This window comes from Jatropha curcas, chromosome 1 (genome assembly GCF_041381405.1).
Source record: "Jatropha curcas cultivar XTBG-Jc1 chromosome 1, XTBG_Jcur_1.0, whole genome shotgun sequence".
Lineage (NCBI taxonomy): Eukaryota > Viridiplantae > Streptophyta > Magnoliopsida > Malpighiales > Euphorbiaceae > Jatropha > Jatropha curcas.
This window is the reverse complement of record NC_143151.1, coordinates 26,347,073-26,362,265: the sequence shown is the minus strand read 5'-3', so window position 1 is coordinate 26,362,265 and position 15,193 is coordinate 26,347,073. Positions and strand designations below refer to the sequence as shown.

General features: G+C 27.9%; 1 protein-coding gene and 1 long non-coding RNA gene across 2 annotated transcripts; one reads left to right on the top strand and one right to left on the bottom strand.

The window, feature by feature from the left end:
• The first annotated feature begins 6,505 nt into the window (after positions 1-6,505).
• Positions 6,506-9,105, top strand: LOC149499247 (uncharacterized). The gene is made up of 3 exons (XR_016318962.1): positions 6,506-7,046; positions 7,902-7,967; positions 8,853-9,105. It is a non-coding gene; the product is annotated as an uncharacterized LOC149499247 (long non-coding RNA).
• A 471-nt stretch (positions 9,106-9,576) lies between these two features.
• LOC105641781 (beta-galactosidase 13) lies at positions 9,577-14,753 on the bottom strand. The gene is made up of 19 exons (XM_089716528.1): positions 14,403-14,753; positions 14,206-14,301; positions 13,921-14,033; positions 13,759-13,825; positions 13,577-13,669; positions 13,340-13,483; positions 12,987-13,081; positions 12,738-12,843; positions 12,575-12,659; positions 12,360-12,478; positions 12,105-12,272; positions 11,839-12,014; positions 11,621-11,730; positions 11,344-11,453; positions 11,106-11,213; positions 10,668-10,775; positions 10,353-10,498; positions 9,911-10,256; positions 9,577-9,829 (listed from the first exon to the last, which is right to left on the bottom strand). The coding sequence occupies exons 1-19, from the start codon at positions 14,667-14,669 to the stop codon at positions 9,713-9,715; spliced, it is 2,574 nt and encodes an 857-aa protein (XP_089572654.1). The 5' UTR covers positions 14,670-14,753; the 3' UTR covers positions 9,577-9,712.
• Between the last annotated feature and the right edge of the window lie 440 nt (positions 14,754-15,193).

Genomic DNA, 15,193 nt, shown 5'->3' with positions numbered 1-15,193 from the left:
AAATATATATAACATCTCTATAATTTGATTGGATATTTTTTAAACTTTTTTTTATAGATAAATATATATAAATAATTAAACATTTGAAAATTTAAAATTTTATATTATTATCTTATTATATCTAATTATATTATATTATTATATACATTATTAATAATAATTTAATAATTATAATTTATTTTTCTATTTTTATTTACTATTATTGTAATAATTTAATATTATTATTTTCAATGAATATGTGTAAATATGAGACATTTGAAAATTTTATTTTTTTGAATTTATTTTAAATAAATATATCTACATAATTAAATTTTAATTTAAAAAGGGTATGTTTAAATTTCTTTAATTACAAATCGCACTCTAATTTGATTGGCCAAAAAATAAGATAAAAAATTATTATTTTTAAACATCTCGAATTTGATTAATTATAGTTATATCTTATTTAATTCAAATCCTATTCTTTCTATTAAGGAATATGATTTTATTAATAATTTTTTAAAATAATTTCATGATTTTGATTGGATAAAAAAATAAAAAATAATACCATATATAAATATTTAATTTGGTTTATTATATTAGTTTCTTATTCTATTGTTAAAGTATATTTATTTATTAAAATAGATTATAGTGAAATTTATAAATAAAACATATAATTTAATTATAAAACGTAAAATAAAAGTTATATGATAATTTTTATAAATCAATTTGATAGTTGAACAAAAAATAAAAAAAATTAACATATAATAAAAACTATATGAACCAGTATGTTAATGAGAATATAAATAACAGATTTCTTATTTAAATTGTTATCTTAAACAAGAAACAAATATATCAATTTTTTTAATGAGATATTACAATTCAAGACATATAATTAAAAAATTACTATATATATAAAAATCACTATATTTATTGTAATCTAAATAAGAATTCACTTTTTACTTATATAAATAGGAAAGCTAAACATATATAAAAAATCAGCATATAATTATGAGTATAGTCAATATGCATTGCACGTCATAAAATAAACGAGTAAATATATAAATGTGGGAACATGGGAGAGGAATAATGGAATATTCGATATCGCCGGTTATGAGATTTGGAATATCCCACAATAGCCTTAGTCGTAGCCAATTAAATAATTATATTTTATTAGTTGATTAGATAAAGTTTATTAAACTATTTTTAAATAAATACATATAGAAATTTTATTTTTTAATTTTTCAATAAATATATATGATAATGACATATTTGAAAATTTTTATATTTTATTTAAAATATTTGATTCTTTTTTATTATAATTTAAAATATTTTATTTATGAGAGGGATAAAAAAGAGAAAATGTATATTTTGTATATTGTTCTTTTTTATATTTGTATAATTAATTGGATATATATTTTTAAAAATAAATTTTCAATATATATATATATATATATATATAATTAAAAAATAACATATTAAATAAAAATTAAAATATTAAACTAGAATGTTAACGTAATTAAAATTTTAATTGTTTATAATATATGTATAAATAAAAAAAGTATGCAATATCAAAATACAAATTTCACCATACTTATTTTGATAAAAAATAATTGAATTTAAACGATATTTCAATCAACTTAGCTAGATTGAATTTATAAGTAATCAAAGAAACTCAATTGAATTCGTAAAGGGTCTGAAAATTAATATTGCATTAATATATATATATATATATATATATATATAATTTTAATTGTTTTTAGCTATTAATAATTTATTATTTTTCTATCAAGAATATGTTCTTATTGGCTTAACAATTATTTTTTAAAATAATTTTGTAGGAGATAACAATGATATGGAAGACCAAACTAGTATTCAACATGATGATACTCACAAAAAGGATAAAGTATTAAATTGTTAGTCATAAAAATGAATTTTTAAGGAAAATAATATTACTTGATTTTAAGATACATATTATATTCTATTATTTATTTATTTTTATATTTAATTTTAAAAAATAGTTATTACCTTTTCTAACATTCAAATTCTAAATTCAAGAAAATGAATAGTTGAATATACCAAATCCTATAAATTATATAGTATATTAAGAAAAAATATCGTGAGACGTATGAATTTGATTGTTAATTTTACATTTGATTAATTGTCTAGTTAAATCTAACCTTAAATAGTAACTCCAGTAACCTTAAAACCTAAAACTTAAATCTAATCGAAGAAAATGATTAATTAGCAAGAAATTTATAAATATACAAAAATTAAAATACAAGTGAGAACAACAAGTAACATATAACGAAAAACATGTATGCACAAACGCAAAAGTTAATAGGACAATCAATCATTAAATCAAATGATTTTTACTATCCAAAAAATAGGAAAAGTAATAATAAAGTATGCTATTTAAAATTATATTTTAAAAAAATAATATTATCTATTTATGATCTATCTATCTATACTATATATAAATGTGGAAATATGGAAAAATAATAGAATTTTCGATATCACCTTTACTAAAATTTGAATATCCTAAAATAACTTTAGTTATACCCAATTAGAAATTTACATTTTATTAATTGATTGGATATAATTTATAAAAGTTATTTTTTAAATAAATACATATAAATAATAAAGAATTTTGATTATAATTTAAAATATTTTATTTAGAAGAGAGATAAAAAGAGGAAAAGTATATTCTTTTTTCTTCATGTTTGTATAATTTGATTGGATATATTTTTTTAAAAAAATATTTTTTCAAATAGAATATACATAATATTTTATTTAGAAGAGAGATAAAAAAGAAAAAAAATATATTTTTATGTATGATTGTAGGAAAAATTCAGAGTTTATTTGAAAAGGATTTTAAAAAATAAGTTTTCAAGTACAATATATATAATATTTTATTTAAGATAAAGATAAAAAGAAAAAATTATATTCTTTTGTGCATGTTGTTGTCGGAAAAATTGACGGTTTATTGGAAGATATTAGAACGTTTCTTTTATATAATCTTTTTTATTAATGAATATATAGATAATTAAGAATTTTCAACTTTTAAAATTTTATTTTTTTAAATATTTCATTTTCTTTTGATTAAAATTTAAAATATACTGTTTAGGAGAGAGATAAAAAAGAAAATTTTATTCTTTGTTTTATAATTATAGGAAAAATTAATAGTTTATTTGAAGAGGATGAAACATTTCTTTTATGTAATCTTTTTTATTAATTAATTAACTTATTTATTTATTTTAAATTTATAACTTACGAGAAACAAAATATTTAAAGAAATTCATTAACTGACCAATATTAAATCCTAGCATGATTTTCTTTGTAATTTGTATTTATTGACTCGGCATTAATCATTTATTTTTTCATCCACATCAAATTTCGATTATGGTATTTTCAATTGAAAAAGGGATTTATTTTTGAAATTCAACTTGATAATTTTTTAATATAATTTGTTTCTTGTTATATGTTAAGTTCTGAAAATAGCTTTATTCTTAATAATAATTTTTTTTCATTACTAAATTAATAATTAACTGCTATCACTTTAAATAATTAATTTAGTAAGAGATTTATATCATTGAAATAAATAGATGGTCTATTAATAATTAAGTTTTTTTAATTTTTTAAATGTTTTTCATTATATTTACATATAGATATTGATTTGGGTGCCAGGGTTTGGAAATTGAGTGATAATTTGATTTTCTTTTTGAGCACTTATTAGGGTTTTAAGAATCTGTATTTATAAATTAAGAATCGAATGATCAGATTTATGGATGAAGTTGAAGTTTATTTTGAGATCACTTTTATTATAAAAAAATAAATTAAGTACATAAGATGTAACATTACAAGTAGTTTATACGATAAAGTCTAATACAAATTGACCAATTGTATTTATTTTAATCTAAACAAAAATTTATACTTTAATATTACATAGATAAAAAAATTAAAAGAGTGTAAGAAATGAGTATATAATAATTATAGTCAACATGCAGTGAGCATAATGAAAAAAACTAATATATATAAAAGTGGAAATGGGAAAGACAACATTGGGATTGCCAAAATAGAACACATGATTAAATTTGATAATGACAATTCACGGTCTAATTTGTTTGGCTAAAAAATAAATTATTTGAAATAATTTTTGATTTAATTGGTTGCATTAATTTTCTTCTTGAATCTAAATATTATTAGCAAAAAAGTAAATAAAGAAAATATTTATTTTGATTGAATATATTACTTTCTATTTTAATCAAAATTCTGTTACCAAAAATATAATTTTAAAATTTCTTATATTTATGGTAAGAAATAAATATATAAATTTGATAAAATTTTACAATTATAGAGAAAGTTAATTATAAGGAGTTATTGAGTGATAAATAAGCTTCTAAGAGAGCTACTCAGGAAGGATGCATTTATATGGGGGTTTTACAAAAATAATACTTTTCAAAAAAACTATTTCTCAATCTAATGCCAAATCAAAATTATTTATTAATTTAATATTTGTCTCGACATGGACAGATGAAACCACCAACTTAGCAATAGAAAAAGTAATTTGTACTGATAAGCATTGCAAAAAGTAATTATATAAATAAACAATAATTTTTATTTTATATTGAAATTACCAATTCAACTGGTGGTTTTAATACAAAAGGAAAATTTTACGTTGTCAATTTGCATTTTCACTAAAACACACAATTCGTTTGGTGGTTTTAGTATAACCATAGGATGTGACCACTGGTTAACAAAAAATATATGTGAGAATGATGTTTTGTTAAGAGTCCACCATGTGAACTAAGAGTTTCAATAAAAAAAAAAATTTATTTACTCAAAATATGTTTTCATCAAAATCCACAGTTACTCAAAATAAGAGTTTTCTAGTGGTTTTGATTCATAAATATTTCAAAGTTAAATAATTACAACATAAATTTTTTCTTACACAGTTATAAGTTACATAGTTATAAAACACAATAGTTGAAAAAAATATTATTAAGGATTTTAATTTTGATTGACTATATTAATTTTCTATTTAAATCTAAATTCTATTGGATAAAATAATAAATTATATTATATATTATATAGAGTATATATTAAATATGGTAAGAATATCATATCTTTAAGGATTTTAATTTTATTGATTGAAAAATAAAAATGATATAATTTTGATTGTTATATTAATTCTCATTCAATAATAAATTCTATTGCGTAAATTATATACTAAATTAGAAATATATTAAATATATTAACAATATAATATCTTTAAAGATTTTTTGATTAAAAAAATAATTTAATTTTGATTGATTATATTATAATATATAAATATTATTAAATATAGTAAAAATATAATATTATTTAATTATTACTTTTAATAGATTTTTAATTTCATCGGTGGTAGTTATTTTATACAAATAAATAAATGTAATTCATTATTATTTATTAAATAATATATTATAATAAAAAATAAAACTTACTAGATATATATAAAATATAAAATTATGATATAATGCATTCTATTAGCAAATAACATGTTGAGAGATTTTTTTTTTCCTAAAAAAAAGCAACTACAAATTAATTATGTGCTAATGGATTTTAGCAAAAAGTAAAAAAAAAAAAAAGAATCAAAATTATAAACCACGTTCTAAAATATGATTAATATATTAATTATTAGTAGTTATCTATTTACAGTATATAATACTTATAATATAAATTAATTCTCACTTTGAGAAAATTTTTTATTTTTTATTTTATAAAATATATTTTTTTCTATTTTGTGAAAGCTCTTGGACTTTTAGTAACATAAATTGTTTATAATATTATATAAAAAAATTATATATAAATTAATAAAAAAGTATATATAAAAATTCAATTCATTTCAATTGCAACAAATAAAATCAACAAGCACAAATAACATGCAACACACTGTTCAAGAAAACTAATAATAATAATAGTGATAACAATAATAATGATAATTTTTTTTTGAGAAGGTAATGATAATTATTGTCGTTGTTGTTATTATTATTATTATTATTTCTCATTATTATTGTTACTAAATAAAAATCTAAAATTTAATTAATGTATTATATAATATAAAAAAGAGTGATATATTGATTTATAATATTTGTTATTGTAATTAATATTTGATGATGAATGATTTGGAAAATAATTTTATATTAATAATTATATTATTATTATTATTATAAATTTATTTATGAATTTATATTTTAATTTTTATAATTAAAAATAAATCAGTTGAATCGTGTTGATTGATTTAGTAGTGAAACAACCCGAATTTTTATTTTCAAAGATTTTCCAATTAAATTTAATAAACCGACAGCTTGGAAATTTATTTTAATATTTTATTGCGAACACTGTGAGAAATCGAATCGAAAACCGATTGAAAAAGCCGAAAACCAATTGAAAATCAAAGATTTGGGTCGAATCGAACCGAATCGAACCGGTTCGACCCAAACCATCTAGAAACATCTATTTCTTTTCTTTTTATCTCCAGCGCTGCACCTCTACTTCTCATCCTCACCAGCGCCCCACCTCCACTCCACCAACACAGCCACCGCGCCTCCTCCTCCCTCTCTTCTTCTTCTTCTTCTTCTTCTTCTTCTTTCTTTCTTTCTTTCTTTCCTTTTTCTTTCTTTCTTTCCCTTTCTTCTTCCCTGCAACTGTGTCTGCGTCACTGCCAGCAACTCCAGCAACGTCGGCCGATCACCACCGCGCGCCAGTTGCAGTCGCACCGCCTCCATCGCGCGCCAGCACGTCCCGTAGCTCCTCCGCGCGCCACAGTCGGCCCTCTGCCAGGTCTGTCGCGCCTACAGCAGCAGCACCAGCTTCAAGCCTCACCGCCAGCCGCACCTCCGCCCTCTGCCAGATCACCCAGCCACCGCTGCAGCTCCCTGTCGCAGAAACACCACCAGATCGTGCCACCTTCGCCTTCCCTTGCCACTGTCAGTCGGATCGGACCACTTCTGGCGTGCGTAGCTCCGATCCAACACGAGCAAATTTCCGATCTAGCAAAAATTCGACAAAAAAAAAAAATTATATTTGGGGTATAAATTAATTTAACTACATTTTCGTTAATTTAATTTTATTAATGATAGTTAATTAAATTTAGTCATTTTAGTTAGTTTAATTCTAACAATTTTAGTTGATTAACTTGATTTTAGTAATTGATTTTAGTAATCTTGAGTAATTAATTTAAATAGTATTAATTTATTGATAAATAAAATATTTAGTTAGTAATTTTAGTTGTTTAGTTAGTTTAAAATGAATTCAAAATAGTTATTGATTAATTAATATGAAGTAATTATTGATTAATAAAAATAATAGTTAGTTAAAATTAAATTCAGTATTAAATAATTTATTAGGAAATTTTGGTAATAATAAAATTTATGGAATTTAAGTGTGGATTGAAGGTAGATTATATTGTATGTAATTTTAATTTATAAATTATGGATGTAGGTTGATGTTAAGGTTGAATGTAATTTTGATATTACTATTTGGATGGAGGACGGGAAAAATTGCATTGATTGAATGCCCGACGGATGGGCTGTGTGGTTTGGAATTATTAAATAAATTGTTGATATTTTAACAGGTGGATAGTCCAATTTTTAGGGGAGATGCTGTCGAAATTTCGGTAGAAAATAAAATAAATTTCAGTAAAAAAATAAAATAAATTTCGGTGGAAATTAAAATAGATTTCGGTAGGAAATAAAATAGATTTTAGAAGAAAATAAATGAAATAGAGTTAGATAGAGAAATAAAAATTTATTACAGAAAAGAAATTAAATATCGAGATTAAATTACGTAGAAAAATTTAGAATATAAAATAAAATTATTAGAAGGGTAAAGAAATATTTTGTCTGATAGAGTTATTCTTTTTGTGTTATTCTTACTTTGCTTAGATCGCCCGGGTCCATTTAGTGCTCCTCCAGGACAACATCAAAGCTAGAATTTCGCTCTCCATCACTGTGAGTAATAATAAATAATGTATATCAACACTGCATTTGCATAACATTTATTCATAAACATTATATTTTTATTTACATATTTACAATATATTACAAGTATTTTATCATATATATTATGTTACGATCATTATAATTATACTTATATATAATTGTGCATTTGGATGAAATTGGTGTAATACGTTGAAAGAATTGTTTGATTACTTGTGCTGTGCATATACTGTGCCTTGTTTGTGTGGAATTGGGATGAAGTGGGTCACCATGGGTTTGTGAGACTGTTTCTGTTATACGGATCCTGATTCTGATTTCTGTTATATTCTGATTCTGTTATATGGATCCTGATTCTGTTTCTGTTAGCCGGGTAAATGGGAGATCGGCGCCCCCGTGTGCACCTACCGTTACCGTTACTGTTAACCACAGGTTGGCTTCTTTATTGGGCGCACCGGATAATCTAGATTTGATCGCAGCCCGCAGGGTGGCCTCCTGTTGTGAGCGCCTGATGATCTAGATTTGATGGAGACGACCGGGTTGCCTCCTGTTGGTATGGAAAAGAAAAGAGATAATGGAAAAACAATGAGAGGGCTGGTCAAGTGAGGATTAGACCGGTTGGCCAGTATGGGGGATCGGCTCCCTGGTGCACATGTGAGAGGATGAGCCATGTGGGAGGACGGCTCATCGGGGGTTCGGTGACTCCACTGACTAATTTCCACGTGATGTGATTATTTGAAGGTGATATTGTTTGTAGGTGCTGATGTAATGTCATATGATTGACTGTTGTGTGTTCATTCAGTATACTAGGGTGCATTTTGCTTGACTGTATGTGGTGTGTATTATTTATTATTATTCACTGAGTTGTAAAACTCACCCCCTTCTCTCCAAACCTCCCAGGTACTAGGAAGCAGCTGATTCGACTGAAGCTCTGCAATCTTCTCCGCAGAGTTATAAATGTAAACTTTACATTTCTGTTGTCTAATTTTGGATGTATAAGTTACTCTATTATCAGATTATTATTGAACTCCGCAGTTATAGGGTTGTGTATTACTATTGGATTTATTGTTAGCACTACACTATAAATTAAATATTATGTAATTAGCTGCAGGTGAGCCAGTAAGCCCATAATGTGATTATAATTTATTGTGAATAGGCCCTGGTTAGATACTATGTGTTAATTGAGATTTAGGCTTACTACGGGCCTCGGGGGCCTTAAGCTTACCTGGGCCCTAGTGCCGGTCCGGCCCACGGAAATGGGTCGTGACAAGTAGCGATCTACTTATTTAGCAAGCTGGTTTGATATGCAATCCCACTTTAAAAACGTTGATTTCTAGCAATACCTTATACCTAACATTGTTATCTATTTTTTAGAGCATTATAGGTGAATGAGAAATATAATTATTATAATTGTCAATGAAATTTTCATTTTTGCCCTGTTGAAGTATATCAGCTGTTAGGTGTTGTACTTGTAACAAGTAATAGTTATTTTTAAATAAAGAGGAGGGTATTAAAGCCCAAGATTCTATTTGGAATTTAATTTTTTTGTTGGCTAAACAAAATATATGATGCATTCCTTCATTTTTAACTTGTCCAAAAACTCATTCACAAAATTTAAACAAAAAAAAAAAAAATCGGATATATATTAATTAACCGGTAAAAATTTTAACAAATTTAGAAGTGACATTATTTAAAAAAAAAAAAAAAAAAAGAATAGGAATCATATATCTAAAAGATGATTTCTATTTCTTCTTCTTCTTCTAGGCACACCTCACTTGTACGGCAAGTGTCTTTCTAATATCAGGGCAAGGATCATTATTCTTGTCAAACAGCTCTCTCTCAATAGGAACATCACAAGAAGCTTTTCCCATGCAATGCTGTTCCAATTTGATTCACGTAAGTTTCTTACAGACTAAATCGCATATAAAAATACAACGAAAACAGTAATAATTTTTTACCTGTTCGACGACCTGTTTTGAATTAGCAGAAGTGCAATTTCCAGCAATAAACCCACCACAAGCACCATAAGGATCACCAAAACTGGCGAATTCGACAGCTACTATCTTCCTGTCCGCTGGACACTTGAGGTGAGCTGCTGGTTTCACGTCATCAAGAACCGGTATAAATTTGTTATCCTGTCTTGCCCATGACTTCACATGTGGTGGATGAGATTCTCCTATGAAGCTGCAGATTGTGTCTCTATCCACTAGTACTATCTCTATTCTTTCAGGGTTTGATGGTTCCTCTTCCATGATTACTACTAGGTTATTCTTCGGTTTTAGGTAAGATCTTGGAATGTGGTACCTGGATTTTACAATATTAAGGATTCAGAAAGTTAATTAATATATAATCTCAGTTTGTCTGGAGATAATATATATCCCTAACCAGTGAATTACTCACTCAGGTTGAGTAGGTTGGCCTAGAGGGGAGAGATACGACATCCAGTATCGGCCAATGCACTGACCGTTGATCCAAATCATACCTTTAACCATTCCAATCATACTAATAGCAACAGGTTTGCATCCTTCAGGAGCATCAAAATAAGCCTGCCAACAAAGAAAACGATCATAATTATTTGAGTACCAATACATAATTCTTTGCCAATTTAATTACTTCAAACTCTCTCTCTCTCTCTCTTTCTCTCTCTCTCTCTCTCTCTCTCTCTCTATATATATATATATATATATATATATATATATAGTATTTTATCATTACCTTGTACCATGTAAGAGGAGGACCTTTTCCCTGTGGAACCTCTTTCCAGGTTACCTTCTTTAATCCTTCCTCTGTATACCATTTCTCGTTCTGTCCAGTCAACCCAACCTAAAAGATAATCAATTGCTATTAATATAGGTAGAAATGAAAATTCATTTGGAATTTCTCATTTTTAATTCCATGGAATTAATTATGCATTGTCAAAATTCTACCAAATTTAGAAAATTAGCAAATGAAAGAGCACTACGAGTACATCTTAGTAAAATTACGTACTTAAAATGTATTATGGTTGATACAAATGTGAAAATTCATTTTAGCATGAATTTTATTAATGAAATGAATTCTACGTAGATTTATTAAAAAAAAAAAAAACACTATGTAGATGATAATTTAAAGTGAATAGATTTAATTTTTGTCGTAAGGTGATAAAAAAGGTACCTGATGACCCCAACCGTTGGAGGATACATCCAGTGTTCCAGTGTTCAAACCCAGGATTTCCACACCTCGAGGACCAGCAAATCTGTGCTCCATGTAAGCTCCGCTATCCTTTATTCATAAAAAACTTAACATCATTTTTTTATCATTTATAAAATAGTTGTAGTTTTGTCTGATATATATATATATATATATATATATATATATATATATATATATATATATATATGTGGCTACTTACAGGGAGTCCAACTAGAACGCCCAGAAGTGAAAGAGTATTAACTCCAGGCTTCAATTCCACAGGGCTCTGGAGGACAAAACTCTTCTCGATTTGACTTCCATGTGCGGATCCTGAAAAAGATATTAGCACAATCACCTAAATATGTATACACTGATGTTGCAAAAACTCAAACTTGAGACCTTGCTGTCCGTTCAGTTAAATGAAATTATGAGAATACCGATAAAGTCAAAGCTGATTCGATATCTCGCAGCGATGATAGGAATGTGGAAATACTTACCTACAAGTTGACCATTGACAAAAGCAAGCATGGCATGGCCAAGACTTGCAACTCTTAAAACTGGGAGAATATCTTTTCGCATCGACAGGTCCCGGGGATTCAATATCATGCTGCAAAGAGCATTATATTAAAATTTGGGATGTTGGGAATTAACGCTTCTGTTATAAATGCTCTAGCATATGATAGAAAGAACATGTGGATTAAGAAAGTGCACTTACACCGTGGTGTACCAAGCATAGTCAGTGGTATCTTTTGTCAAGCTATACAGCTCCTTAGGGACCTTGGAATCCATTTTAAGTTGTGTTAGGATTGTTTCCGATGTCATCTCCCACTTAAGATTCTTGTTTGCTTCATTTGATCTTAAAAAATTCCTTGAATTATGCTGTGACACAACCTGTTATTACATAACCAACAGTTTTGTTAACCGCAAGAAATGGACAAGCAAAAGACAAACATTTTTAATCTCCGTTTCTTATCTACTTACTTGCATAGAATTGAATACTACAGTCTTGCAATCAGGAAGGACGCTGATGGAACGCGGAGGCAGGTAAAATTCCTTTCCCCTAAACTTAACAAAACTTCCTTCTCTAGTGTCATTGTTTGTCAAGAAAGCAGCACAGAGTTTTTCTGCGGGCTGCTCATAAAACCGAACCTGCAAAGTGGAAAATGAAAGAAGGGATTTTTGAATCCACGAGACTCCTTCTTTGCCAGGTTTTAGGAAATTTCATTTGACGCTTACCTCTTGATCCTTACCCAATTTTTCAACACCAGGACTGCCCCAAAACAGGGCCTTTTTGCATAGTCCTAGAGCCCTATGCAAGTCCTTGAGGTGACCATATTTTGGTTGCCTCTGCAAACCTGCAACACCAAGAAAGAAGCATATGTAGTTAATTGTTTAAAGGATCTATGTTTGTTTTTCGTACAGTAAGAGATTCATAATATTCTTAACCATACCAAATTCATCAAGAGGTGCTTCATCGTAGTAGCGAGTTGTTACAAATGAAGCAGCAGTCCTATCTAGGTTTGTCCCGCCATGATACTGCATAGATAAATTGATTAATACCTTCTAGGAAAAATATTGCAAGACATGAAAGAGAGATTTTATGTATTTTCATACCATATAATAGTTGACCAGAGATCCATTTTTTGAGAACCAACGTGCAACTGAAAATGCAGCATCTTCTGCTGATCTCTGAGCAGGTGGGTCTCCAAATACTCTAAATCTGTAATTATACAACATTAATAAAGAACAAAGATGTTTAGGACACAGGTCATATTCTGGTCTGGACTACTAATGCATCCTCATGAATTGCTCGAACAAGGAAAAAGAGAAAAAGGAAAAGTATGTATGAAAGCATAAACTTACTGAGCAGTCCAGTTTTCAGTCCACAAATAAGGCTTGTTAGGTTTATCAGGGCCTACAAATGTATCTCCACAATGCCTTCCATTGCAAGAGTTAATCTACATAACAAAGCATGTGTTTCAGGTTATAAAATTATAAACCAAATAATGACCTGCATTTAAGCAAGCAGTTGGTTGCTTTTCTCATTAATGTAGGATATCAGTGGTTCAAAGCCTGATTTGTTTCTTGGAATATTCTGCTAAGGGAAAAACTTATCTGTTCACGGCTCTACTTATGAACAAAAAAATCAAACTAAGGATTTTTAATGAACCAGAGGGTATTTGTGCTGATAAGGAGGCCCTTATAGTTAAGCTTACCACCGGACCGGGAGGATTTTTCTGTTTGCACATGACCCATGGTACTCCTACATTCAGACCCAAAGCAAAGTTTCCTGCCCACTGAACATATTTATCTCCCAATTCTCTATAGGCAAGTTGGACAGTGTTGTACTCATTTTCAATCTGCACTATACAACACAAAAATGGATCAGACTATTGTTTTTTTTTTTTTTTAAATGAGAAATGTAGGCTAGAGGAGGGGAATCATTAATTAACCTGAGCCAAGACAATGGGTCCTCCTTGTGGGTAAAATAACTTCTCTTCTTTCATCTTGTCAATAATCATCGTGATAAATTTCACCATTTCATTCTGCAAAATGTTTTATACTGTTAATTACATGAAATTCAGACAAAAATCCCTTTATTCTTTTTATTACGATGGATGACATTAATTATTACCATGAATGGTTCATTATAAGAACGGAATATGATGTTTGGAATCTCTCTGAGCCAATAGGGGAGTCCACTACATTTAAAAATACATAAACAAATACAATAATACAAGAGTCAAATAAAGATAGAGAAATGGAGAATTCATTTAACCAATAATTGCATATATACCCATGGTTCCATTCAGCCTGGATAAATGGCCCAAGCCTGAGAGTTGCATACATTCCTTTCTCTTGAATTATCTTCATGAATTTCACCACATCAAATCGTCCTTCAAAATGATACTGTAGAAACACAAACCAACATCTTAAATTGATTAATCCCATGAAATTTCATCAAATATAAGATTATATTTAGTGAGCCGTAATAGAATGTATTACTATTATATTATGGTTCAAGAAACGTAGCATATATAATAGTACTTGATTTAGTATTTGGAACGATCCAAAAACTTACTTCGCCTTTAACGGGCTCATGAATGTTCCAAAAAACGTAAGTTTGAATCACATTCAAACCTCCTTGCTTAGCCTTTGTGATTAGTTCCGGCCACATCTGAATGGAAAAAATGTCAATTAATTCTTCCATATTTCACTAAAAATGGAAAAACCATAATGAGTACGAAAGAAATCCAAAATCTTGGAATGCAATATTACATCAGGGGTGCTACGAGGGTAATGGATAGAGCCAGAGAAAAGAAGCTCTCGTTTTCCATTAATGATCAAAGACCTTCCATCGTAGCTAACTTCTCGAGTCTTCCCATCATGGGCAAAAACTGAAGAAGACAACAAAGAAATTACAAAAGCCGTGACCAAGAGGCCATAATAATTGTATCTTGTCACGCTAATCATATTTTCTGTTCCACAGTGACTCAGATTCGAAGCATGTGTGAAGAAAATAGAACTTTCTTTGTTTCTTTTCATTCGAAAAAGGTTAATTAATATGCTAATGAGCTGCTCTCTCTCTCCTGTTTATGTACAAAAGAGGAGGTACCCAGCAGCTGAAAATTTTAAAATTTTCATGTGTAGAATCATATAGGAGAGAAGAGAGCGGTAAGTGTAAGGTGTTAGAGCAAAAATCGGAAATATCGTGTCGTGTGCGTTGTCTGTTGAACCATTCGTATTCTTTTTGAGTATAGACTATTCGTATTCTTGATTATTGTCTTTTTTTTTTATTTTTTTTATTTTTTTAACTTGCTATTTTTTCAGGGGGCAAGAAAGAGAAATGGGAACGAGTTCTAGCAGATTGATTTTGTTTTATAAGTTGTACCATAAAACCGTTACTGTAAAATATTAGAAACCATGTTGTCGTGCACTTTTTACTTTTTATTTTTTCAATGAAAAAATATAAAAATTCATTTACATAAATTACAACGTATATCACACATTTATAAAAACTACGCGTATATATAAAAATAAGAATGCGAAGGGAAATATAGAGATTTTTT

Coding starts and splice junctions, on each gene's coding strand:
- LOC105641781 (XM_089716528.1), bottom strand. CDS start 14,669: ATGAAAAGAAACAAAGAAAGTTCTATTTTCTTCACACATGCTTCGAAT. Junction 13,670..13,758: donor CTTATAATGAACCATTCATG/GTAATAATTAAT, acceptor AACATTTTGCAG/AATGAAATGGTGAAATTTAT. Junction 9,830..9,910: donor CAAAACAGGTCGTCGAACAG/GTAAAAAATTAT, acceptor AAATTGGAACAG/CATTGCATGGGAAAAGCTTC.